The sequence below is a fragment of the Lichenostomus cassidix genome, chromosome 18, assembly GCF_008360975.1.
Source record: "Lichenostomus cassidix isolate B80296 chromosome 18, HeHo_3.0, whole genome shotgun sequence".
Classification (NCBI taxonomy): Eukaryota; Metazoa; Chordata; class Aves; order Passeriformes; family Meliphagidae; genus Lichenostomus; species Lichenostomus cassidix.
The window spans coordinates 7,467,599-7,491,229 of NC_139498.1; the positions used below are offsets into that span (position 1 = coordinate 7,467,599).

General features: G+C 49.8%; 1 protein-coding gene across 2 annotated transcripts in view; it reads left to right on the forward strand.

Annotated features, from left to right (window-relative positions):
* SEC14L1 (SEC14 like lipid binding 1) overlaps positions 1-11,005 on the forward strand; it is a 39,082-nt gene extending 28,077 nt beyond the window's left edge. For both annotated transcript variants that reach the window (XM_085077874.1, XM_085077875.1), the window contains exons 8-16: positions 176-365; positions 3,424-3,512; positions 4,301-4,371; positions 5,912-6,083; positions 6,404-6,538; positions 8,191-8,325; positions 8,811-9,062; positions 10,068-10,246; positions 10,749-11,005. In XM_085077874.1, coding sequence (XP_084934000.1) covers positions 176-365; positions 3,424-3,512; positions 4,301-4,371; positions 5,912-6,083; positions 6,404-6,538; positions 8,191-8,325; positions 8,811-9,062; positions 10,068-10,246; positions 10,749-10,854 — 1,329 coding nt within the window. In that variant the 3' untranslated portion in view covers positions 10,855-11,005. The remainder of the gene's footprint in view (positions 1-175; positions 366-3,423; positions 3,513-4,300; positions 4,372-5,911; positions 6,084-6,403; positions 6,539-8,190; positions 8,326-8,810; positions 9,063-10,067; positions 10,247-10,748) is intronic.
* Positions 11,006-23,631: the final 12,626 nt, after the last annotated feature.

The window sequence follows — 23,631 nt, forward strand, 5'->3', positions numbered from 1 at the left end:
TGACAGGGCTCATGATTTTGTTTCCAACAAAGGCTGACTTCCTTGACTAACTCCCAGTGTTACACACCATCCTCTTGCATCATTGCAGGGCTGCACATTTTTCAGCTTCTAGTGTTTGAGTTTCTGTTCCTGTTTCAAACCTTGAGAACAAAATTGGGTTTTTTTTTTTTAACAGATCCCAAAGGATGAGCACATTTTAAGATTCCTTCGTGCCCGGGACTTCAACATTGACAAAGCAAGAGAGATCCTTTGCCAGTCACTGACGTGGCGTAAGCAGCACCAGGTGGATTATATTCTGGACACCTGGAATCCTCCCCAAGTGCTCCAGGATTACTATGCAGGAGGCTGGCATCACCATGACAAAGGTATGGATATTGAACAGCCTTTCCATGTTTTGAATCAAAGGTGATAGTTGTCTCTGTGTTAACTAGAGATGACTGGAAAGATGGTTAGAATTTTTCAGTTTTTATGTACTAAAGACAATTAAATCCATAGGCTCATAGAATGGTTTGGGTTGAGAGGGGATTTAAAATGTTTTTCCATCTCCCTGCCATGGACAGGGACACTTTACACTGGACCAGGTTACTCAGAGCCCTGTCCAGCCTGGCCTTGAACAGTTCCAGGGGCATCCACAGCTTCTCTGGGCAGCTTGTTCCAGTGCCTTTGCCATCTCCTTAGGGGCTGGAGGCAGACTCATGGATCACAGTCTTTCTGACTGATACTGACATACTTAAGTCTGCTTTGCCAGGAGCTTAAAAAAAGTGATTAATTGCACTTCCGTAGTGCTCAAGGGTGACAGCACTTGCTTACACTCAGCAAGTGCTGAGTGTGCTCTTTCAGTGATTAAAAGATGTTTGTAAATAAGTATATCTTTGTAATCAATTTATTTCTGATGTTGTATAAGTCTGCTGATGGCATAGATGAATATTTATTTGGCATTACAATCAGCTTAATGATGAGAAGTGGAATGTTGCAAAAACATGAAATAGAGCAGGTTTGTTTAAGAAGAGAAGCAGCTTTGGCTGAATTCCCTTTGTACTGCGAGCCACAGCCTGACACACTCCCCTGTCCCTGTGCTTTATCGTGCACTGATCTTGTTGCTAATACATGCATAGAAATGAAACACGTTGGAATTTGTGGCTTGAGGCAAGCTGGGCTCCTCAGATAAGGAAATGATCTCTTACTGCGAGCGATCTGTGCTCTGATTGAGTCTTTTCCCACCAGGCACCATTGTTTCTGCTCAGCTCTTCCTTTTACAAGCAGCATATGAAACAGGGCAGGATGCTGTCAGCAGCAGTGGCCAGGAGACAGGGAGGACGCAGCAGAAGTTTAATCACAGAGCTTGAATGGCTCTTCCCCGCTGCTCTGGGTTTGACAGACCTCAAACTGAGAAAATGGAAAATGAGAATGTGCTTGTAAAGATTGTGGGGAAAAAGACCTGTTAATAAGTTCTCTCTTTCAGCCTGTTCCTTGTCTGTCCTTTACAAAGACTTCCTCAGTCAATAGCACACAACTGGGTCCTGCCAGTGAGCAGAAAGGTGCAGAATGCATCAAAGGCTTGTTTAATGTTCTTCTGAGAAGTTCTCCAGTCCTGTGGTGAACTTCATGCCCCCTCCCTTCCTCTGCAGTTCCTTTGATCTGTCTTGCAACGTGCCCACAAGTGAAGCGTGGCTTTGTCAATAATGGAAACACAATTTCAGAACTGAGCAATTCTCTATAATTTAAAATTTTACAGCGGTAGGTTCTTTTTTTAAACCCTCTTTTCTAGTATTGCTCCTTTCCTCCTACATACGCTAAATGTGCCCAACTTAAGCTGGCTGAATGCTGTGTGGCTTTTAGTGCTGAAGGAAAGGCAGCAGTGATAATGAAGCATGTTGTCTAGAATGAGCTATCAGTGCTAAAGAAAAGAAGTTATTATTTTGGCTTGCAATTAGCACAGTTTTCTGTACATCTGAGGGGCTTTTATTTTGACAGGAATTCTTCAATCTAATGTCTTTCTAAAATCACAAAGCTCTAATGGAATATAAATTGCACAGTGATAACACAGCACTGTCAGCTGAGGCTCTCCTTCATGTGTCATTTGGGTGGACCAGGGTTACTGAGCTGTTAGTTTGGATTTGGAGGCATCTCTGTCTGGGAGGGTGGGAGACCTGCTCTGAAGCTTAATAGCAGTTTTTGTTTAGTGTTTCAAAAGCTAAACAGTACATTCCAAGATAACTGTGTCCTGATTTTAAAATAACATTTTCTTTTAGTCCACCTGATAAAACATAAAAGACTGTGAACTTCCTTGGGGGCAGTGTCTTTGCCAAATAAATAACTTGCCTTGACTCTGCAGTTTTGGTTGTTTGTTGGTTTTTTTAATAGTGTATGTTTTGCAGTTTCTCTCCTTGTGTCCCAAAGTACTTAATGATAATTTGATAACCTCTCTACAGCTGTTGGAGGGGAGTGAAGCTGAGCAGACAACAGGATTTGAGGGAGATTTTTATGTAGGAAGCTTCCCTTTTTTCTTCTTTTTATGTTGTGTCCTAACATATTCACTTTTTTAAGCTGGTGATTATTTAGCCTGTGTATTAGAATAGAAGAAGCAAAGCTTAAAAAGTGCATCACAGCATTAGGGGGAGGCTGGGAGCTGTTTTGGACAGCTAAGAGCCAGAAATGCAAACTTTGATTCTCAATTTCAGCCAGCACAATAATTTAGCTTAATGCCTGAATATCCTGCCAGTGTCAGGCTGCCCCAGTGTGCAGGCAGATGACTGTGGAAAGGCAGGGCTCTAATGCAGAGGGCCCAGCTGAAGCTGATCTCTGGAGCAGAATCTGTTCTCACCAGGCTCAACCTGCATAAGCAGGGCTGTGTGCCAGTTCTGCACAGGGTGCAATGACAGAGCTGGAGAGTGGCTCCAGCAGACACTGCAGAGGGCAAGCTCTGGGTTAACACTTGGTTTTATTATTTCCCAGATGTCAGGATGGCTATTTTTCCGGAAAGGTTGCTGTAAACTCTCAAGAGCAGAGTTGCATCATGTATGATAAAAGCCTTACAGCCTTCTTGCAGCTCTGCAGTTATAGTTTAAAAGCTTCAGTTCATGGGTGTACCTGAGCTGTCCTGGAAGCTAAGAATAGTCTGTGTCATTAATTGTGTATACCAAGGTCTGGTGTGTACTGATGTACTCCAAGTCCTCTGAACTTTCCTGGGAGGTCAGGGAGCTATCTGTGAATCAGAACATCTCCATTTTGCAGCTCATTTACAGCTAATCTGTTGGTGTAGCTGCACAGGGTGATGTTTATGTTGCTCCTGATTCTTCCTCTTCCAGGCGAGTTTTAACTATTACGGTTTGTTTCCATCTGAACTTTTAGCCCAGAAATATCTCTCTCCAGTGTCTCCTGCTGTGTGATTGAGGGTGACACTGGTGGTTTGTGTCCCTGCAGATGGTCGCCCGCTGTACGTGCTCAGGCTGGGACAGATGGACACCAAGGGCTTGGTGCGAGCGCTGGGGGAGGAGGCCTTGCTGCGCTATGTGAGTGCTCCTAACAATTTGCCTTTAGAAATTCCCTCTCCCACAGCATCCATCACTCTGGGTGTTCTGCTGAACTCTCTGTAACTGGCCATCAGTTTTTGGTTGGAATACAGCTCCTGGTAGCTCCTGGTGTGTTCTTTCCCACTGCAGGCTGATGGTGGAAAGGTGGAGTTCTTGGCAGCTCCTGTGGCTGTTGGTTGGCATTTGCACAGATTCTTCTGTACTTGTGCAGGGCTTCAAACTCCAGTCTCTGCGCTTGTACAGAAGAGAAAATGGCACACTCAGGTTTTGTCAGCCTGTACTCAAAGGATAAGAATATTTTTTTTAAAAGAAAAAGTCCTTGCCTGTAGTTCTGTCTTCTCTAAAGGCATCACTCAGACTGTTACTGTGGGTCTGCTCAGCTTCCAAGCAGAAAGCTGGCAGAATTCCAGGTTTGCACTAACATTTTTTGACTCCTGGTAATGACAAGAGAAGCCATAGTAGCTATTAAAAGCAGGGACTGGATTTTACGTTTTCTCTCCTAGTGGCATTTCCAAGCAGACACTAAATTCTGTTTGCTTGCCCTAGTTCTGTTTCAAGGTTACTTTCTGTGATTTCAAAAGGGGCTTTAATTTCTGAGTAATTAGGGATAATTGTAGTGATTTCTAGTTCATTCTTTGGTGGGGGGAGAAAGTTCATGCTGTTTTGATCTCGTAGTTTTAATTAGTCTTTGGATATAAACATATTTTCTTTATCCCACCTAGTGAGTTTGAGACTTTCTTCTCTAAACCACACTCTTTCTTGTGCAGGTTCTTTCAATAAATGAAGAAGGACTGAGGCGATGTGAGGAGAACACAAAAGTGTTTGGCAGGCCAATAAGGTAAAATCTGCTCTTTGGGAATTGCCTGCTTTCATGGGCTGTGTGGGGGGAATGTGAGGCAGTGGAACAAGCAGAGGGTATTCTGTCTCTCACACACAGGTATAGGCACAGGACAGTTAATTAAGAGCCTCCCCAGTTAGTGCCAGAGGGAATGTGCCTGGGGAAGCCTGAGGGACACACAACACCTGTCACAGCAGTTTTGGTCTCATGCTCATAAAGGTTCTGTTTGGGCTGTTACACTTCAGCTCTCTTTGAGTGCTGGATATCTGCAGAGCAGTGCAGCCTAACTCCCATTTCTTTTTCTGGGGGATTTTACAGGCATTGGTACAGGTTGCCAAAAAATCAGGCCATGATAATACCATGGATAACCATTCCAGTAATTTCAGGTGTGGCTTTCATGTCACTTGTTCCTCTCTAGTCCACTCCAAAGCCATTACACTCAGTTCCTGTTTGCATTCTCCATTTATTATATGTGGCTACTCAGCTCTTGATCCAAGGTGAGGTCATGAGGCTCCTGTGAAGCCTGGGATCTAGTTTTCCAGGTTTTGGTATGGCTTCATGTGAAGTTCAGTCAAAAGTGGTTTGTTAGCCCATCTTTAAGTCATTGTAGGGGTCACTTGTGAGAGTGGTAACTGCAAAATGGATTTAAGGGCGTGGAATGAAGGCAGAACTAGCCCTAAAAAGATATCATGTGTCTTCAATATCTGCCTCCTTCCCCTAATCTGTAAGGTCCAGGGGTGTGTGGTGTGTCTGCTTATCCTTTCCCTGTTACAGAACTTGCTGCCCTAACTCTCCAAGAGAGGTCAAATCCAAGGCAGAGGTCACATGTCTGTAACAGTGAAAGGGTGCTGCCTACTGGATGTTCATTTGTAGCTGTAATCCTAAAGGGCTGCATATTAAACATTTAAAGAGAAACAAAGAAGGGTTTGGTGTTTCATAGGAGCCTTATGCATAATGTAATGGCTGCTGGCTGGTGCAGCACAGCTGTAAATCTTGAATTCCTGCCCAGGGCGAGACCTGAACTTGGAAAGAAACTGAAACACATGCTGCAGCTCAGTAGTTAGTATTAAGAACATATCTCTTCCTATAGAAAAAGCTTCCTTCCCTGAGATCTGACAACAGAATTAGTTTTGATGACTATTGGCACTGCTACTGCAGTGTGTTAGTGGGAAATCTGCACTGTGAATGTTAAATTGCTTCAGAGCAGCAGCGTGGCCACTTAATTGATCTCCCAGTAAAAGCAATGGTTTAATGTTTGGGCTGACTGTTGACAGGATCTTTTTTTGGCTTCATATGAACTGAACCTTTCTCTGGAGTCTAAAATACCTTTGGGGGACTGTGCAGGGTGTGCAAAGTGATCATTGTACACACCATAAGCTCCAGTGTCTACAGGCAGCACAAAGCAAGGAGGTAAAACAGAACAAACCAAAAAAACATGCAGAGGGTCCACACATTTCAGTATGTTGGGCACTTGCATAAGCAAGGAGAATTTTGATGCTATTGAGATTTTTCTCTTTATTTTTGTCTTTCTCAAATTCAGCTCTTGGACCTGTTTAGTAGATCTGGAAGGCTTGAACATGAGGCATTTATGGAGACCTGGTGTCAAGGCCTTGCTGAGAATCATCGAGGTGGTTGAAGCTAATTACCCTGAGACCCTGGGTCGTCTTCTTATCCTAAGAGCACCTCGAGTATTCCCAGTTCTCTGGACACTGGTATGTGTGTCATCCAAGGTATTACTCAGTTCTCCCAGTTTCTTAAAGCACTTCAGAGATCAGGCTGTATGTGCAGCAAATGTTGCCATTTGAAAAGATACCTTTTATATGGGATTCCTGGAGTGGATTAAAAAACACAACCCAAGAACTTGTATACACACTTGGCTAATTTGATTTCTTTGTAGTGTGGACTTTGCATAACTAGGTTGGCAACAGTTAGTGTGATCAAATGGATTTCTTCCAAATTGACTTGAAAACAATGTAAATTGACTTGAGAAAAATGTGAGGGCCTGATCTGTTCTGTTTTTCTTTCTTTGCAGGTTAGTCCATTCATTGATGACAACACTAGGAAGAAATTCCTTATTTATGCTGGAAATGACTACCAGGGTCCTGGGGGACTGCTGGATTACATCGATAAAGAAATTATCCCTGATTTCCTTGGTGGAGAGTGCATGGTATGAATATAAACTATTGTGTAAAGCAGTTTATTTGTGGGGTTTTTTTAAAATCTTTCCTCTCCTCTAAGCAAAGAAGAGTAAGCACAGAGTAATTTCTGGTGTAGTTTGAAGGTGGGGGCTATGGTGTAGGATTCCAGCCTCAGTGCTGTTTTCTGGATCCACTTTAAAAAGAGAAGTGCAGTGCTTCTCTAGCATGACTATCAAATACCTTATTAAAATAGCCAAGCACAGCTCACAGCCATAGTCTGGTCCCTGACAAGTTCAGGCAGACGTGGTAGCACAGCTCTGAGCAGGAGCTGTCACCACCAGCTGATCAAAAGAGCCTGTGCCACCTAAAACAACTGATCCCATAAGGAGCCCGAGGGAACATGTGGCACATCTGCTAACAGGGCTCAACAAACAGCCCAATCTCCTCACACAGGGTGTTCAGTGACCCCCAACAAACCAGGAAAAATTGTTGTACTGCAGGATAACTGTAATTTCTCGGTCCCTTGTCACATGCTGTTTCCTGCCTAGACTGTGGTTGTCAGCTGGATCTGGCATTTTAACATCTTGCTGGCACTGTAAGGTTTGTTTCACCTGTAATGTTTTGACAACACAGGCTTGCTGTGTTTTCAGCCCCTGTACACTCTCTAGATTAATTTCTGCACCATATTTGAAAATTCATCTGTGTTGCAATAGAGTCTCAAATGATAATGAGGTACAGTTAGACGTGTTGGAGTAGAGCACATGTTTATCTCCAGTGGGCTGCTTTTTGCTGCAGCAGTAGCTTTCAGTGTTATCTAATTTGAAGCTCAAAGCTGGCAAAATCCACTGCTTAAGTAAGCAAAAGTGAGTGTTACCAGAAAGCAAATTGCTACAATACTTCCTGCCAGTTACAGGCAGTGGCAGAGTCTCTCCCTCCTTCTTTACTTCTGGGTATTTGAACAAAAATGACTTCTCTGAGCTCTTTTCAATTCTCTGTTGTAATTCAGTTACCAAACACTTCTGCTTCCCCAGACACTTCAGTGGAACCTGTTGTCAACTTCATTGCTACAGGCTTATTAAAACAGAAGTTTGCTTAGGGAAGTTGTGTAATCACTTGCAGTACTGAGCTGTCAGACAGCTGTAACTTCAAAACTGAAGTTTCAGCTGCTGCAGTGTCCTTTTGCCTGCTTGGAAACTTATATATCTGTAACTTTTATATATACAACTTTTATATATATAACTTTTTCCTGGCAGTGTCCTTTTGCCTGCTTGGAAACTTATATATCTCCCCACTATCCATTCTTAATTTAGCTACCCCAGTTCTTTCAGGTCTCTGTAGCTTTATTTTTCAGACTTAGTCACTATTGTCACTTTCCTCAGGATTCTGCAGTGTCTCCCATCTTCCTTCAGTGTAAGGTGGTGTAAACAATAATTACAGCATTTTTCAGGGGTTCTGGCTCTTGTGTATGTACAAGATCTGTTCCCCTGGTGTCCAGTTCTGCAGACACCTCACCCAGATCATTGTAAAAATAACTACATGTGTGTCACATACAAGCTATAAAATTACTTTCAACCTCTTCCCTTCTCCAGAGTATTGCTGAATTTTTCTTTCTGAAGCTGGCAGGCAGAGTACATGATGGCATGGCCACAGGAGATAATTTTTAATGTTGTTTTGGTTTTAGTGTGAAGTGCCAGAGGGTGGGCTGGTTCCCAAGTCCCTCTACCGGACAGCAGAAGAGTTGGAAAATGAAGACATCAAGCTTTGGACTGAAACAATCTACCAGTCTGCAAGTGTCTTCAAAGGAGCTCCACATGAGGTACAGCTCCAGCTGCCCTTTGCTTTCATCTCAGCCCTCTGCCCTGAGCTCTGTCTCTTGGCCTGGGAATGGTTTAGAGCTGATTTATTTAGTTGCTGTGCTTCTACCTTCTGTAGCTGGTGCATCGTGATGCTTTAGTAGCTGAAGTTTGTGACTGTTCCTCCTGTAATTTTGTTGCCATTTAGAGAATATCACTGGTTTTCATTTAGTTCAAAGCCATATTCTTCTAAGCAAAGCTAGCAATATTTCTAGAAGCTGCTTGAAAGCTCTTGAAAATCACATGTTAAAACGAAGACACCCCATCAGGAGGGAATTTGTATCTGCAATGCCTTTTTTCGACTAGTAAAAAGCCTTGACTTTTTAATAGTAGGAACTAAGCCCAGCAACAAAAAAGCTCTGTTCTTTGTCTTTTTTTTTTTTTTTTCTGTAGGAGTTTGCCTTTACTGAGCAAATTGCTGTTGTCTAATGTGTCTTTCCTGTCCCAGGTTCTCATTCAGATTGTGGATGCCTCGTCTGTGATCACATGGGATTTTGACGTGTGCAAGGGCGACATTGTTTTTAACATCTTCCATTCCAAAAGAGCCCCACAGCCTCCCAAAAAGGACTCCCTGGGAGCTCACAGTATTACATCTCCTGGTGGGAACAACGTCCAGTTGATAGATAAAGTCTGGCAGCTGGGCCGTGACTACAGCATGGTGGAGTCTCCCCTGATCTGCAAAGAAGGGGAGAGTGTGCAGGTGAGACAGCCAGAGCCTTGTGGGGGCAGATGGAGCCCAAGCTGCCTGCTCTACCTCACAGCACTGAGCACTGAGTGCTGACTCAGTCCTGGCCTGGCTGCTTGCTTTTGGCCAGCAGTTCAGCTGCTGTTTCAGGCTGGATGCTGCAGGGAGCAGGGATGGGATTTACGTGGGATCTGCTGGGAGAGGAAGTTCCATCAGTCTGGTAGTGACTGAGATGGATCAGCAAGGAATGTGGGGAGTCCACCTAAAATGAAATGCACATCCAGAAAGTAGAAAACATGCTTTGTGCTGTAATTCTGACAGGTATTTCCTGCAGCAAGCAGTCTGTGTTTGAGGAATTTCACAATGCCTGCCCTCAGTAATGAGAGAAGGCTGGAAATTAAATCTGAGTTTCTGTGTGTCTGTCCTTCTAATGGGCAGTGTAAGAGCTCCTGATGGCCAAAGCTCCTGAAGGTTTTTTTATGCCATTTACAACCTGTCCTTTAATTACCAAGTCTGATGTAACATGCAGCATGTTTACAGTCACACACTGCCACTGCTGTTCCTGTTGACTTGACATAAGAATCAAACAGCCTGAAAAAGCAGCTCCTGAAATCACCAAGATGGAAGTGTTAAACTGGAAATATGGGCAGTGACCTCTTGAACTGTGAGGCAGGAGCCTTGACTGCTCTTTTCACTGTCTCAAAGCACAGCTTAGAATGAAGAGAAATGGAAAAATGGATATTGTTTTAAAGCAGAACTTGTCCTTTCAGTGTATTAAATCCTAACCTCTAGACACTGTTGAAAAGCTGGAGCAACTGCTGGTGTTCCATCCCAGCTTAGATAAGGATGTTGTGTGGGAAGAGTCTCCCAGCACTGCCAGTTGGCTGAAGAGCTGAAATACTGGCGTTGGGGAAAAATTATGGGCATGAAGCACTTTTTCTAAGCTTGAAAAAGAGATGTCAAGCCTACAAATCTCTATTCACCAAGTTAATTTTGGATTTTTGTTGTGTCTGCTTGCAGGGCTCTCACGTGACCAGGTGGCCTGGCTTTTACATTTTACAGTGGAAATTCCACAGCATGCCTGCCTGTGCTACAACCAACCTGCCTCGTGTGGATGATGTGTTGGCATCTCTACAGGTGTCCTCTCACAAATGTAAAGTGATGTACTATACAGAAGTGATAGGATCTGAAGATTTCAGGTATGTCTGGCCAGGGTCAGCCAATGCCAAACCTTGCTGATATTTAGATGATCAAGTCAGTGTCAACTTCACTTAAATAGGAGTGAACTGTGAGGGCCTTAAAAAGCTGCACTGAGGGCAACTAACATATGAAAGGGGTTAATTAGTTATCTCGTGGTAATTATCACTGGTCACTTTGCTTGTTTGGCTTGGCAGGTTGTCCTGTAAAAGGGGTTGCAATTCAAATTCCAGTTGTTCAATTTTATTTCCTGCCAGTGCATAAACTTGACTGAAATTAAATCTCTGTCTCTTTGAACAGCATCTGATAATTTTGAAAAGGGTGCAATGTCCTTGTTATTTTATGTGTTGAGGCAGAAAAGCTTTTGAGTATCTGCACCAAAACTGTTACTTGCTTTTTATTCAGTGTGCAAACAGATACAATAGAGATACAGAGCAGAAATCATAATCTTTGTGTGTTCTGAAGCTTAAAACTGCTTTCTTCTTTGGTTTTTTTTTTCTGCAGGGGATCTATGACCAGCCTTGAATCAAGCCACAGTGGATTCTCCCAGCTCAGTGCTGCCACCACCTCCTCTAGCCAGTCTCATTCCAGCTCCATGATTTCCAGGTAGTGCCACAACAGCTGAAAAGCAAATGGAAGTGATGGCTGGACCCTCGCCCGTGGCAGCTGACTGCAATACAGCATATTCAACTGGCAATTGTGCAAAAAAACCCCACCCCAAAAAGCCTTTTATAGATAGTAAAGTAGCTGTTTGAATTTTACACTTAGTGGTTTTGGTCTTTGTTAGATCCAACAGCTTGTCTCTTAACTTTAACCCTTTTTCCTGACTCAGCCATAAATATTTTTGCAAGTGTGCTTGCACAAATCCTAACTCTGAACACAAGGGCTCTTACTGAAAAGGAAAAACAACCAGTGCATCAGTTAAGAATGATTTTCTTTTTTTAACTGTGTAGATGTTAAAAAGCAAAAAAGAGAGAAAAACCCTACCAAAAATGCTCCGTAGTGCATTAGAGATCAACTGCAAGTCTCCTGTCAGGACATTCCTTGCCATCCTGAGAAATCCCCTGTGATCTTCCAGTGCTGCAAACTGTTCATCTTGTTGCCACTAATGATGTCCAAGACAAAGAACAGCAGTTGCTGGATACTTGACTTCGTGAGTCCATTTTTTTCAAAGCATGCCCACAGAGCTGTGGCCACGCTGTAACACTAAAAATACCTTTTGTATGAGCACATTTCTGGGGAATTTGAGCTCTGGGTCTTGATGGGTTAAAGCAATTTATTCTTTCCTTGGATTTGTGCTTGGAGCACTGCAGAGAGAGAGGCAGAGAGCAGGCTCTCCCTCACTGTGTCATGCTGGGCTCAGCCAGAGCTGCTCTGAGCATTGCTCCCAGCTCTGTGCTGGAGCTTCACTCTGCTTCCTTAGGACATTGCAAGTGAATTGATTGTACTGAGATTCTCTTCTTGTCAGGAATTTATGCAGAGCTTCAGCTTGCTGCTTGAATCAGTCTGAAGGAGGTGTGGTCTCCATCCTTCCTGAGCACTTCTCCTTCCCTGGAGCCTCCTGTCCCTCCCTGTGCCCAGCAGAAACAGAGCACCTGAGTTCTGCTCAGCCTTCCTGTGGGCAGGGAGCACAGGGATCTTCCCTCTGAGTGATACAGGAGATGCTCTAAGGGTTTTCTCCACCCTTTTCCCTACTGCCACTGCCAGAGGTGACCTGCCATTTGGGATTTTGTCCCTGTTTCCCAGGCCCAAGTGGGACTCTTGCTGAACTCTGTCCAGGTGTTCTTCCCCCTCAAGCCCTCTCTCCATGCACAGCAAAAGGCTCCAAAGGCTGAAGTCAGACAGCTACAGACCACACCTGGCAGTGGAGCAGAGAAGATTTAGGTCTGAAATGCAGCAGGATATGCACAGTTAGACCCTGCTTGGTCTTTCCTTACCCTTCTAGAGCAAAATTATCTGTGCAGGCACAAGGAGCTTCTGTGCTGGCTGCAGCCCCTGCCAGGAAGTGGGATAGGCTCTGCCTTGGATAAGTGGTGCTTTACAGAGGTCTTGCACTTAGAAAGCAGAGCTCACCTGAGATTCTGGATCCCCTGCTTGAAGAAAGCTGGTTCTGAACTCAGGGTAAAGCTGTTTTATGCCTGCAGAGCTCCTGAGAGGCAGGTGACAGACCCCTGCCAGCAGCTCTGCTGCAGCCCTGCTGTGGCTGTGGCACATGGCAGAGCTGACAGGTATTTTAGTAAGAGAGGTGCTGAGAGACCAGCCTCCTCAGACTGAACCAAACTGGTCTGGTTTGGAGCTTTTTTAGGACTCAGAAGTTGAAGATGGAGGTTAGGCTGTTACTTAGGCTGCCAGAGTGGGCTGATGTGTGAGACAGGTCACTGCTGTGGTGTCACACAGCTCCCACTCAGTGTCTGCACAGCAGCTGGGCACAGGCTGTGGCTCTGGGGCTGCTCCTGGCAGCTCTGCCTCAATTCCTGACACCAGGAACCAGAATTCCAGTATTCCCAGCACAGCTGGAGCACAGTGAGGTTCACCTGCTGGCACTCATGGCATTACTTCCCATTCAGCAGGCTGTAAGGGCTGAAGATAGTCCCCTTTCTCTCTCTTCTCTCTCTCTCTCTCTCTCTCTCTCAGATGGCGATTTTGCTGACAACTGTAAAGAATCTGCTCCATTCAACACTCCACATCTGTCCAGAGGTGTCTGGCTTTGTAGACCTTTTTGAGTTGCAGTCCCTTTCCAGGTCTGAAGATCTATATTTTTATTTTTCACTTGAGCTGGCTCAAAAGTGGCACTTTGGGTTTTTCCTGCTGTTGATCTTAACACATCTTTTAGAGCTCAAAGCACATTACAGCACAAACAGCCAGGAAGATAAAATTCCAGAAAAACAATAGTTAATCTTCCTCTGAGCAAAGTGCTGTGGCAATATGACTTGATCACTGCAGTCTGACTAATTAATTTCCCATACCCTCATCTTTCCTTGTGTGACATTGCTCTTCCTTCTCACAGCCAATGACTCTTCTGTTGGCACCTTTCCTGTTACCAGTGTCCTTCACTCCCCTGTCCCTCCTCATGAACTGCATATCAAATTCTGTAAATGTTTTGTATACATAATACCTCATTCTTGGTAATAAAATACAGATAGTCTTTAAAAGATTTTTTTATTGTTATCAATAAATGTGAACTGTTTGGAAAAAAAAAAAAAAAGCAGTGTCTTTATTTCATTCATCTGCTGCAAAGCTTCCAGGTTGTTTTATGTGGTGGATTCAGCTCTGCCAGTGCTGGGTGAGGGATGGGCTCCCTGGCTGCCCCCAGCACTGACACCTCGGGCAGGAGACAGTCACACTCAGGAAATGAAGGTGTTTAATTAGTAGAACTAGACTAATCTCCAGCTATTTTTAAAGCAGGAGCCAATAAACATCACACTGTGGGTTTTCTAACTCCTGGAGCTGCAGCAGAGGCTGCAGCATGTTCATGGTCAGTCTTTCAAATTTGATCCAAGCTGTGAAGTTTCTATAAATGAGAATCTCTAACCATGGTCGTGGAGGTCTGTCAGCAAGACCAGATGGCTGCCTGACCTACTTCAAACTTTAACATGTGGTCAATATTTCTATGCCAGCACACAATGATGATGGAGCAGCTTTCTGCTGCTCAGCACCTTCCTGAGTGCAGCAGTCCTTGGGAAGGTGCTGTGCAAGGAGGTGACTTTGCTGATCAGCTGGGCAGTGCCTGCAGAGCTGGGGGAGCTGCCTTTGTGGCCAGTGACCCTCTCTGAAATGGCAATTCAATAAACCTGAGCCTCAGGCAATTCAATAAACCTGAGCTGGGCAGGTGATAATGGTGCAGCCACCAAACAGCTCTCCTGGGAGAGGTGGCAGCCTGGTTGAAATGAGTGGTTTGGGTTTGCTTGGTTGGGTTTTTTTTACATGTGGATTTTTGTGAGGCAAAGCAAAATTCCTGGAAGAACTTCCACTTGTTTTTCTTCCACTTGCATCCCCTGCCTCCCCACAAAGCTGAGGGCTCTCCCTGTTCCCCAGGTGTCTCCATCTGCAACCTCAGCTTGCCAGTGAGCCTCTAAATTCTCAGTCACCCCAAGTGCAGGATCCTGAATGGCCATTCCTGACTCTCAGCTGCTGGAGCAGGAGCTGGCCCTGCCTCACTGCCCCAACAGCAGCACACCCAACCCCTGCACGAGCAGCCAGGGCCATTTGCTCTTCCATCATTTCACAGGGTGGGCTAAAACTGTGCTTGGTGTAGGCAGGAAAGTTAAAATTGAGATGGGAAAAAAGAATTCTCTCATCCTGGCAGCACCCAGGCAGTGCAGGAGGCACAGGGCAGGGTCACACAGAGCCCTGGTGCCACAGGCCCTGTGCTGTGCCAGCCACATCCTGCATCCCCCCTGCTCTCCCAGCTCCCCGGGGGCTTCACAGCATCCCAGGAAGCTGCTTCCCAGGGCAGGGGCTGCTTAATGTGCCAGGAGAGACAAATCCCCAGCCAGCAGTGTCAGGTTTTGGCTGGCTTTCCAGAGTCATCAGCAGCCAGCACCGTTCAGCCTCTAAAAAAACATTTGCCATCTCCTGGGTTTTCTTGGAAGGGTAGGAAAGCACTGGTTTTATTTTGCTAACTCATGCTGGAGTAAGAGTTTGGATGCTGAGAAATAGAAGGTGGGGATTTTGCACCTTGTTTTTCCTTTATTCTCTTCCCTGCGACCACTGCTGGACTCATCCCACATGGAGCAAGTGCAGGGGGCCCTGTGTGACCCCCAGCCTGGGCTGTGCTGGGGGAGATCCTTGGCCCAGCCCAGGGTCAGGGGCTCTCTGTTGCTCCATTCACTGTGTGGATGTCATCCAATGTCACCCCACAGCCCAGTGTCCCCCGCTGACCCCTCAGACCCCATGGGGGTTCCCAGCCCTGGCATGAGCAGGGTGAGGCCAGGGTGACACTGAGCCGGTCCGGGGGTGTCCCAGCTCTGCAGGCATCCCCTTGTGCTCCCAAATCCACCGTCTGTCACCTCTGTCACCTGGAGGCACCCACGGGGGGACATCGTGCACAAACCCACCCACCCAAGCCCGGAGTGTAGAACCAGAGGACTGAGGGCGAAAGGCTGGGGGACACCCACACCCCACTGTGGCCCCGGACCCAGATGTGGGGTCCGGGCCGTGCTGGTGCCCTGGGGACAGGGCAGGGACAGGGACACGGGTGGCCGCGGCACGGCCGAGCCCCGCGCAAACCCCACTAGATGGTGCCAGCAGCCCGCGCACGGCCCCGGGCACCCGCTCCCTGCCGGGGGACACTGTCCCCACTGTCCCTGCTGCCACGGCGGACACTGTGCCTTGTGCCAGGGGCTGGGCATGGCTCTGGGGCTGCCCCGGCCCCCCGGGCTCTGCTGATCCAGAGCACTGGTCCACACTGGGAGCCGCAAACTGGGCAGGTGACACCCGTGGAACCTCCCCAGCAAGGACAGCTCGCTGTGCACGGAGCAGCTGCCACTCCAAGCCCACGGGGTGGCTGGGTTGGGACACCCCCAGCCCCCCGAGAGCCTCTCCCTGTGCCTTGCACACCTAAAGGATGCTCCACCGACCTCCAGGCATCATCCTGGTTTGCCTCCCGCTGCTGAGACTCTTCCTGAGCAGTCACCATCTCCCAAGAGTCCTGAGAAAGTTAATCACCACTGGAGAAAACCCTTGAGGATCTGCTGGGAGAAACTCTGTAGAAAGGAAAAAATATCCTGCTTATTTCTTGGCTCCAGTATGAATTGGCCCACAAGCTGCAATGGGCTGTAGCCAAACATTGAATTTTAATTATGAGCAGGATTTCACCAGGGAAAGGGAGATGGGGAGAGGAACGGCCCAGTGAAAAAATGCGAACTGAAAATGCCAGGTCTCCCAAATAGAGCCTTGAAGACATGGCAAAACAAAATTTATCTCAAGCATTTTTGCTTTTGCTAGTTATTTATTATAATAACATTCTTTATTATAACATCCTGCCTCTTCTGGAGGTGCTGAAACAGCAGCAAAAGGGCTGGAGGAGTCTCAGGTCCAAAACGTGTGTGGCAGAGCAGGGAGGGCAGGATCTGCTCCTGTCCATGGCTGGCACTACCACTGCCAGGTCCTGACCATGGGCAGGTCAGTGCATCCCTCCTTGAAGATTCTGCTGTTCCCTCCAGCCTGGAGAGGCTCCACAGCTCCAACCACACCCTGTCTGCCCCGTGTGCAGGACAGGGGCTGTGTGGTAGAGAACAGGGGCTGTGTGGTGCAGGACAGGGGCTGTGTGGTGCAGGACAGGGGCTGTGTGGTTCAGCCCCTAATGGGCTGTGCTGGCTCCAGCAATGTCCCTGAAATCCCTTCCAGGCTCTGACGGATGTTCCTGAACAGCTCCCAGACACCTTTTCCCATCCCAGTTTGTACCAGCAGAGCCTTGCTGGGCTCAACACATCCCAGCCATGGGTGCAGCCCCTGCCTGGCTCCAGAGCTCTGTCCCCAGGGGTGAGGCTGCCCAGGGACCTGCCAGGATGAGGTTCCCAGGCCAGGCTGTGGCAATGTCACCTCATCAGCCCAACCCCATAGCCCTCTCTGGGCACAGCTGGGGCTGGAATGCCCTGCAGGACCTCAGCACCCATCAACACCCAAGCAAAGCAGCCAATAGATTTTCCTTGCTGGACATGGGTCACTTTGGGGATGAACCCCACAGACCACACAGAGGAGCCAGCTGCAGATGGAGGCTGCCTGCCCTCCACACAGCTCCCCTAAAAAACCTCTTTCCTGAATGAGGGAAGGGCCCATGTCTCCATCCCCCACTCCAGCAGCCCCTCAGCAGCAGCCCTGCCTGCATTCCTCCCCCAAGAGCAGCCAGGACACAGTGGCATGATGACGCTGATGCCCTGAGCCAGCCTTGGGCAGCCTCAGACCCAGCTGTTTATTCATCCTTCACAAGAACTTGACAAGAAAGGAAGCAGGGGAGGATCATGTGAGTTCCCCTCGAGGAGGGCTGGTGCTGCCCAGCACTGGCAGGGACATCACCCAGGGCAAGGTCACTGGGCCCCTCCAGTCCACCCAGTAACTCTCCCCTGCTCACCCCAACAGAGCTGCAGCTCCCAGGGCCCTGCAGGACTGTCAGCATCTGAGGGGTGCAGCTGCCTGAGCAATTCTCTTTGAAGATATTTGATGCTCTGCAGTGCCTCAGAAAGAAAGGAGCCTGTTCTCCACCCTCCTCTCCAGCTCTCCTGGGCCCTGGATGATGCTGAGAGAAGCTGCAAAGAACCGAGGAGGAGGGGAATGACAAAGCCCTTCTCTGGGACAGGGAGACCTCTCCAGAACCAAGCAGCAGCTTTCCCCACCTGGAATGAGGCAGGATTTTGGCAAGCAGTGGCTGGTGCTGCTGCCCAGGACCCAGGGAGAGGTTGGAACTGGAATATCCCAATCCCCAGGCTGGATATATTCCCACTCTCCCCAGGAGAGAGGGGATGAAGCAGGTCAGGGGGAGACACCCAGCACCAGGTTCTTGGAAAGCTGCTGGAGTTTGTGCCATGCTGGGGAGCTGGTGGTGCCTGCAGTCAGCCCAGGGCTCTCAGTGGAGAGTGACCAGGAGACATCATCACCTCCTCCAGCCCAGCCCCAGCAGCACCTCTGACCTCCACAATGAACAGCCTGGATGAGAAACCAACCCAAGGAGCCCACTGGGGATGAAGAGAAAGGCTGTGGGGACCTGGAGGGACATCTGGCACACAAATACCAACCTCCCCCAGCAGGGCCAGGAGAGCACAGACATCCCGGGGTGGGCAGGGCTGGATGGGGATGGAGCAGGCAGGGCCTCGGGGCTCTGAGTCAGGCCAGGGACGTCACAAACTGCTGCACTGTGGCAGCCTCAGAGAGTCCCCACGGCAGCCCGGAGGCGCAGCTGGGTCAGTGATCCCCGGGAGAGGCAGAGGGAACACTGCTGGGATGGCCCTGCAGAGCCCAAACCCAGCCAGGGAAGGCAGAGCAAGCAAGCAACTGCTCCCTTCATCCCACGAGCTTTGGGCTCCTGGTTCAGGGAGGGCAAAGCCAAAAATTTCAGCTCTCTGTGGTTTGCAGCTCCATGGAAAGTGCTTCCAGAAGTGTTTTCAGCTTGGAGCTGAGGGCAGAGGGATGCTGGAGTTGAACCAGTGCCAGACTGACCAGGGCAAATCAAACCCCCAAAAATGTGAGTGCTTTTCCTGAGCTCCAGCAGCCCCTCTTTGCAAGCAGCTCTGCAAGGATTTAATGCCTTCTAAACTGCAGGCTCCATGGACTCAGGCAGTGAGCTCCTGTCAACAGCATCCCTCCCCAGGCAGAGCATCCTTCCCAGCCCTGTACCCAGCCTGCCTTCCCCGTGCTGGGTGGGGAGGACAGCAGCCATGCCTTCAAACATGAGCTTTACAGAGGTCCTGTAGCTGCTCTGTGTATCAAAATATTTATGGGGGGAAAATGGAGGCAGTAGGCTTCAAACAGGGCAGGATGGAGCAGACAGCAGAGAAGTGGCTGGAAGCTTGCTGGAGGACAAGGCTGACCTCAGCAGGGTGCCTTGTCCTGCCTTTGCCCAGTGCTGCCCCGTGGCTTTGCAGTTAGGGTTTTGTTTTGCAAACCCCCCACAAACACCCCCAGTGTGTGCAAACACTCCCCCTGGCTCACAGGTGAGCACAGCCCTCGATCCCAGCCCACCTGAAGGCAGGAGCAGATGCCACCCCTTGTCTGAGGCTCACCCTGCCCCCCTGCCCACATTCTGGGCCATCTGGAGCGTGACACGGCGGCAGCAAGTCCGATTTGTGAGCCAGAGGATTGCCAAACACATCTGGCAGTGTCAGGTCACCCCGCACCGCTGGCGCTGTCACACGGATCCAGGACAAAGCCTCGCCTTTGTTTGCTCCTGCTTGGGCATCACGAGCATCCTGGGCACTGGGGGGTGGCAGCTCTGCAGCATGAGCTCACCGTAGGCTCGGTTTGTCTCCGTGCTAAACCCTTCCTGGAGATGTCAGCTGCCAGAACGTGTCATTTATGCTTCACGGCGCTGCCTCAGCGCCGCACGGATGTGACAGAGTGACAAACAGCAGCATCCTTGAAGGAATGGCTCCGTCTGGATCGTTCTTCCCTGACAAACAAGCCTGGGCTGGGCTGGGCTGAGCCACTCACGGTGACTCTGCGGGGCCAGGGCTGCCCGGGGAGGTGGCTGTGCTTTGGGGAGCTGCTGGGAGCTTTCTGACACAGCCTGGGGCACTGCGAGGTGCTCCCGAATCTAAAGCAAGGCTCGGGATGTCAGCTCGGAGTCAGACCCAGAGAGTGCGGCGGGATCTGCCTGTCCATATCCCGGGGTTCTGTCTATCCATATCCCGGGATTCTGTCTGCCCACATCCCGGGGTTCTGCCTGCCCATCTTCCCTCCTGGGATGCTCCCTGCCCTCTTCCACTTCCCGGGATGCTGCCTGTCCCCTCCCGGGCTCCAGTGACTCACAGCACATCGCCCTGGGAAATAGGATGATACTGGAGGGAACTGGGCTGCTGCTCTCTGTGCAATGGGCAGGCTGGAACGGCAGTCAGCTCTGGGAAATGAAATCGTGGGGGTTTCTGCCTGTTGCAGCTGTATTTATTCTGCTCATGGGGTTCTTTCTACCTGTCCATACAGGAAAATGCTTCACCAGTGTGAGTTTGCCCTCAGAGCCCTCACCACAGCCCCTGTTTATGGAATCACAGTCTGGTTTGTGTAGGACGGAACCTCAAAGCTCATCTAGTTCCAGCCCTCTGCCATGGGCAGGGACACCTTCCAGAGATCCACTTACTCCGAGGTTACTCCTGCCATTTGCCTCTCTGATCTTCCCTGGGCTGGAGCAGATTTCCCAGACGTGCCAGTGCTGAGTGTGGACAGGACCAGGAGATTGGTACAGAGCTGGTCCAGCAGTGAGGGGTGTTGGGGGGCAATGGGGAGCACTGGGGGGCAATGGGGAGCACTGGGGGGCAATGGGGAGCACTGAGGGGCAATGGGGAGCCCTAGGAGGCAGTGGAGGCCATTGCTGGGGGTCAGTGATGTCCACTCCCAGCTGGCAGCTCCTGGGGATGTCTCTCCACTGCAGCCCAGGGGAAAGTTGGCATTTTGCAGCTTTGCACTTTTACTTTCACCTTCAGACAAGCTGCTCGAGGAGGAAAGGACACAGCAGCGCTTTGCCCTCCTTGCCTCAGTTTACCTTGTAGAAACAAACTTCAGCTCTCTGCCCTTGCAGCAGCTCCTGTGGAGGTTTTTAGCAGCTCCCTGCCCAGCCTGCAGCACTTGGCTGGAAGGATGGATCCAAGGAGCTGTGCATTGAAGGCTGGGACTTTTCCCTTCCCACATCCCTGCTGTGAGACCAGCAGGAACTTGGCCAGGGCCAGTGCAAGGAGCCACATCCATCAGCCCTGGGTAAATAGAGCTGATTGTTCCCAGCGCTGCAGGAAGGGAGAGCAGGGAAGCACAGGAGCTCCCACACGGGTCACTGCACAAGGAAAATGCAGGCAGGGGGCTTGGGAGGGCCTGGCTGACCCCCAGCCCTGCTTGGGAGGTGGAGAGAGGTGTCCAGGTCCTGGTGTTTGAGCAGCATCCCCTCATCTCTCAGTGCCACCAGAGCCATGCTGGCCTTGACAGAAATGAGACCCGAATCTGAGCATAAAGCAGCTGCACAGGGTAACCTAGCCCTGCCAGCTCCTCTCTGATTCACACCACTGCTGCAGAAGGCTGATGGAAGTGCACATCATCCCCCAGCTTCGGGGAAGAGCCACAGAGCTCTGCTCAGGCACTTGGGAACAGCTCTGATGCCAGGAGCCACCACAGCTCACAGCCATTCCCTCCAGCCCTGCAGGGAAGGGAGCATGGAGCCCCCATTTCCTGCAGTGCCCCCAGGCTGGCAATGTCCCCTGCCCTTCCCTCCTGCAAATGTGACTTTGGCTTCTTCATCTTCTAGTCCCAGACCATCACCTGGACAACCTGATCTCATGGGTGGCCATGGCAGGAGGTTGAAAGGAGATGATCTGTAAGGTTCCTACAAACCCAACCCATTCTGTGACTCCATGGTTCCATGATTCTGTGATTCTGTGGTCACTCCTCCTGGCTCAGCTGGCAGCTTGTCTTGCTGGGGACAGTCCCCAGTGTCTCTGCTCAGTTACTCAGCACAGGAGGAGACTGGAGTGTCCTGCAGACCTGAGCCATGGCCCAGCTCATCCTTCAGGGCAGGGAGAGTCCCAGCACAGCAGATTCCAACCCTGGGCAACCAGGGCAAGGTGCCCTTTATGGATCACCAACACTGCTTGGATTCCTCCCAAGCAAAAACCTGGAGAAACCAAAAGCTCAAGAGCTGTGTGGCTGCCAGAATTTGGGAGCCAGCACGGAGCTGGGCATGCAGGGGCTCAGCAGGGTGGTGCCCCTGGGCATGGCCAAGCCTGGCTGCTGCTGATCGTCCCCGACAGGAAATCTGTCACAACATGAGATGTCCTGACAGGCGGCGGCTGCGCCAGAGCCCCCGGCAGGGGCTGCAGAGCTGAGCCAGAGCTGCCCGAGCAGGGCTGTCAGGAGCTCTTAGGGTGACAGTGGCTTCAGCGAGGGGCTGGCAGGGAGTGGGGATGGGCAGAGGTTTCCTCCTCTGAACGCAGGAGAGCAGTTTTGGGGGCAGCCAAAATGCTGAGCCTCCACAGCTGAGGGCTGCAGTCAAGGAGTTGTCACCCTGTCCCCTGGCTTGCAGGGCATGCAGCCACACTGCAGGGCCTGGGACATGCACAGGGAACATCAGACTCCCCTGTAAAATGAGTGCAAACCACATTTTATTTTACCCTTGCTTTTGGCTAGATCTGTCCTTTGCTCCTGCCCTGGAAAGGAAGGAGCAGTTGGCCATGAGGCTGTCTAGGGCAATAATCAGCTCAGATCCAGGACAGCACTGAGGTCACTTCTGCCCCATCATGTGAAGTTTATTTGGTCATTTAAGGACAAGAAGTCACTGGGGGAAGAGTTGGGAACTGTGGCATGAAAGCCCAGGGAGCCAAGGCCATGCAGTGAGCAGGGAAGGAACCCACGGGCAGTGCCAGGCAGAGCACTGGGGGATGTTTACAACATGACATTTCCAGACATTCTGGAAAGGAAAAAAAAGGCATTTTTTTTCGGGGCGAGAGCGTCACGTCTGCCTGGCTCTGCATGGCATGGAGCACTGCTCCCCCTGGACACGGGCAGGGCAGGCTTGGCTGCCAGCACTGCCCCAGGCAGGAGCACAGCCTGGCTGCTGGGAGCTGAGCTGAGCTGTGGTGGTGGCTGCAGTGTCCCTGACAGCCTCGGTGACAGCCTGGCTGAGGGGGATCCTGGCTCAGTCTGGGCTGCTGGAGCACCTTGGATGGGGGAAAACCCCCTTCTGTGCTCCTGTGTCTCCTGAATTTGGGTCTTGGGCATCTCCTGCCAGCACCAGACCCAGCTGCACCTTGTGCTAATGCTGTGGATCTGCCAAAGATCCCATCGTCTTCTGACACTGCCATGAGAAGCCAAAAACCCACTCTGGGCCCCTCAAATCCCTCAAGGGTGCCAGACCTTGTCTAAGCTTTAGAGAAACTCCTCTCTTCACATCACATTTCAGTTTCTTGGACAACAGCAGGACCCTATGGTGTGTGTCAGGGATGTTCTTACCTCATTTGCCATTTTTCTCCTGGAAATCCCTTGCCTTTAGGGCTTATATCAGTCACCCAGAGATGCATGGCCAGGCTCACCCCTGCAATCCTGCCCAGTGGATGTTACTGCACTTTGTATTTTTTCTTTTCATCCCTCTTTCACATCCAGCCCCACTGATCTGTCAGCATTGCTGTTCCCCACCTGCCCCTGGCTCCCCTCCCTGCCCTCCCCCACTTGTACCCTGAACCCAGGACAGCAAAGTCTTGATTTGGGGTCCTTGATTTTAGGATTTCATGCCTACAAAAGCATCAGCCAGACAGCCCAGAGCCTCCTGTCCTTGTCTGCACTTAATCTCAGTAGCCAAGGGTGAATGGAGAGATGGGCACAGCAACGTGCCTGTCCCCAGCCTGTGCACCACTGCCTTTGGGCTGCAGCCCTGCAAGGAGGAGGCTCAGGGCTCAGTCCTACATGGAGGAGGTTTGGGGTTCAATCCCACATGGAAGAGGCTCAGTCCTGCTCAGAGCAGTGTGGAGAAACCTGGCTAAGGCTGTCTGCCCCTGTACCTTGTGACACCCCTCAGTCTTTGCTGGCTTTCCTGCCCTCCAGGTGGATCAGCACTGAGGTGAATCAGTGCTCCAGTCTTTTGTCTGGAGAGGTTAAGGCACATGCCAGCTCTGGGCTTCCCTCCTTGATGTCCCTGCAGTGGGCAAAGCCAGGCAGAGCACTGGGACTGCTGAAGAATGGGCTGGGCTAAGGCTCTGCTCCC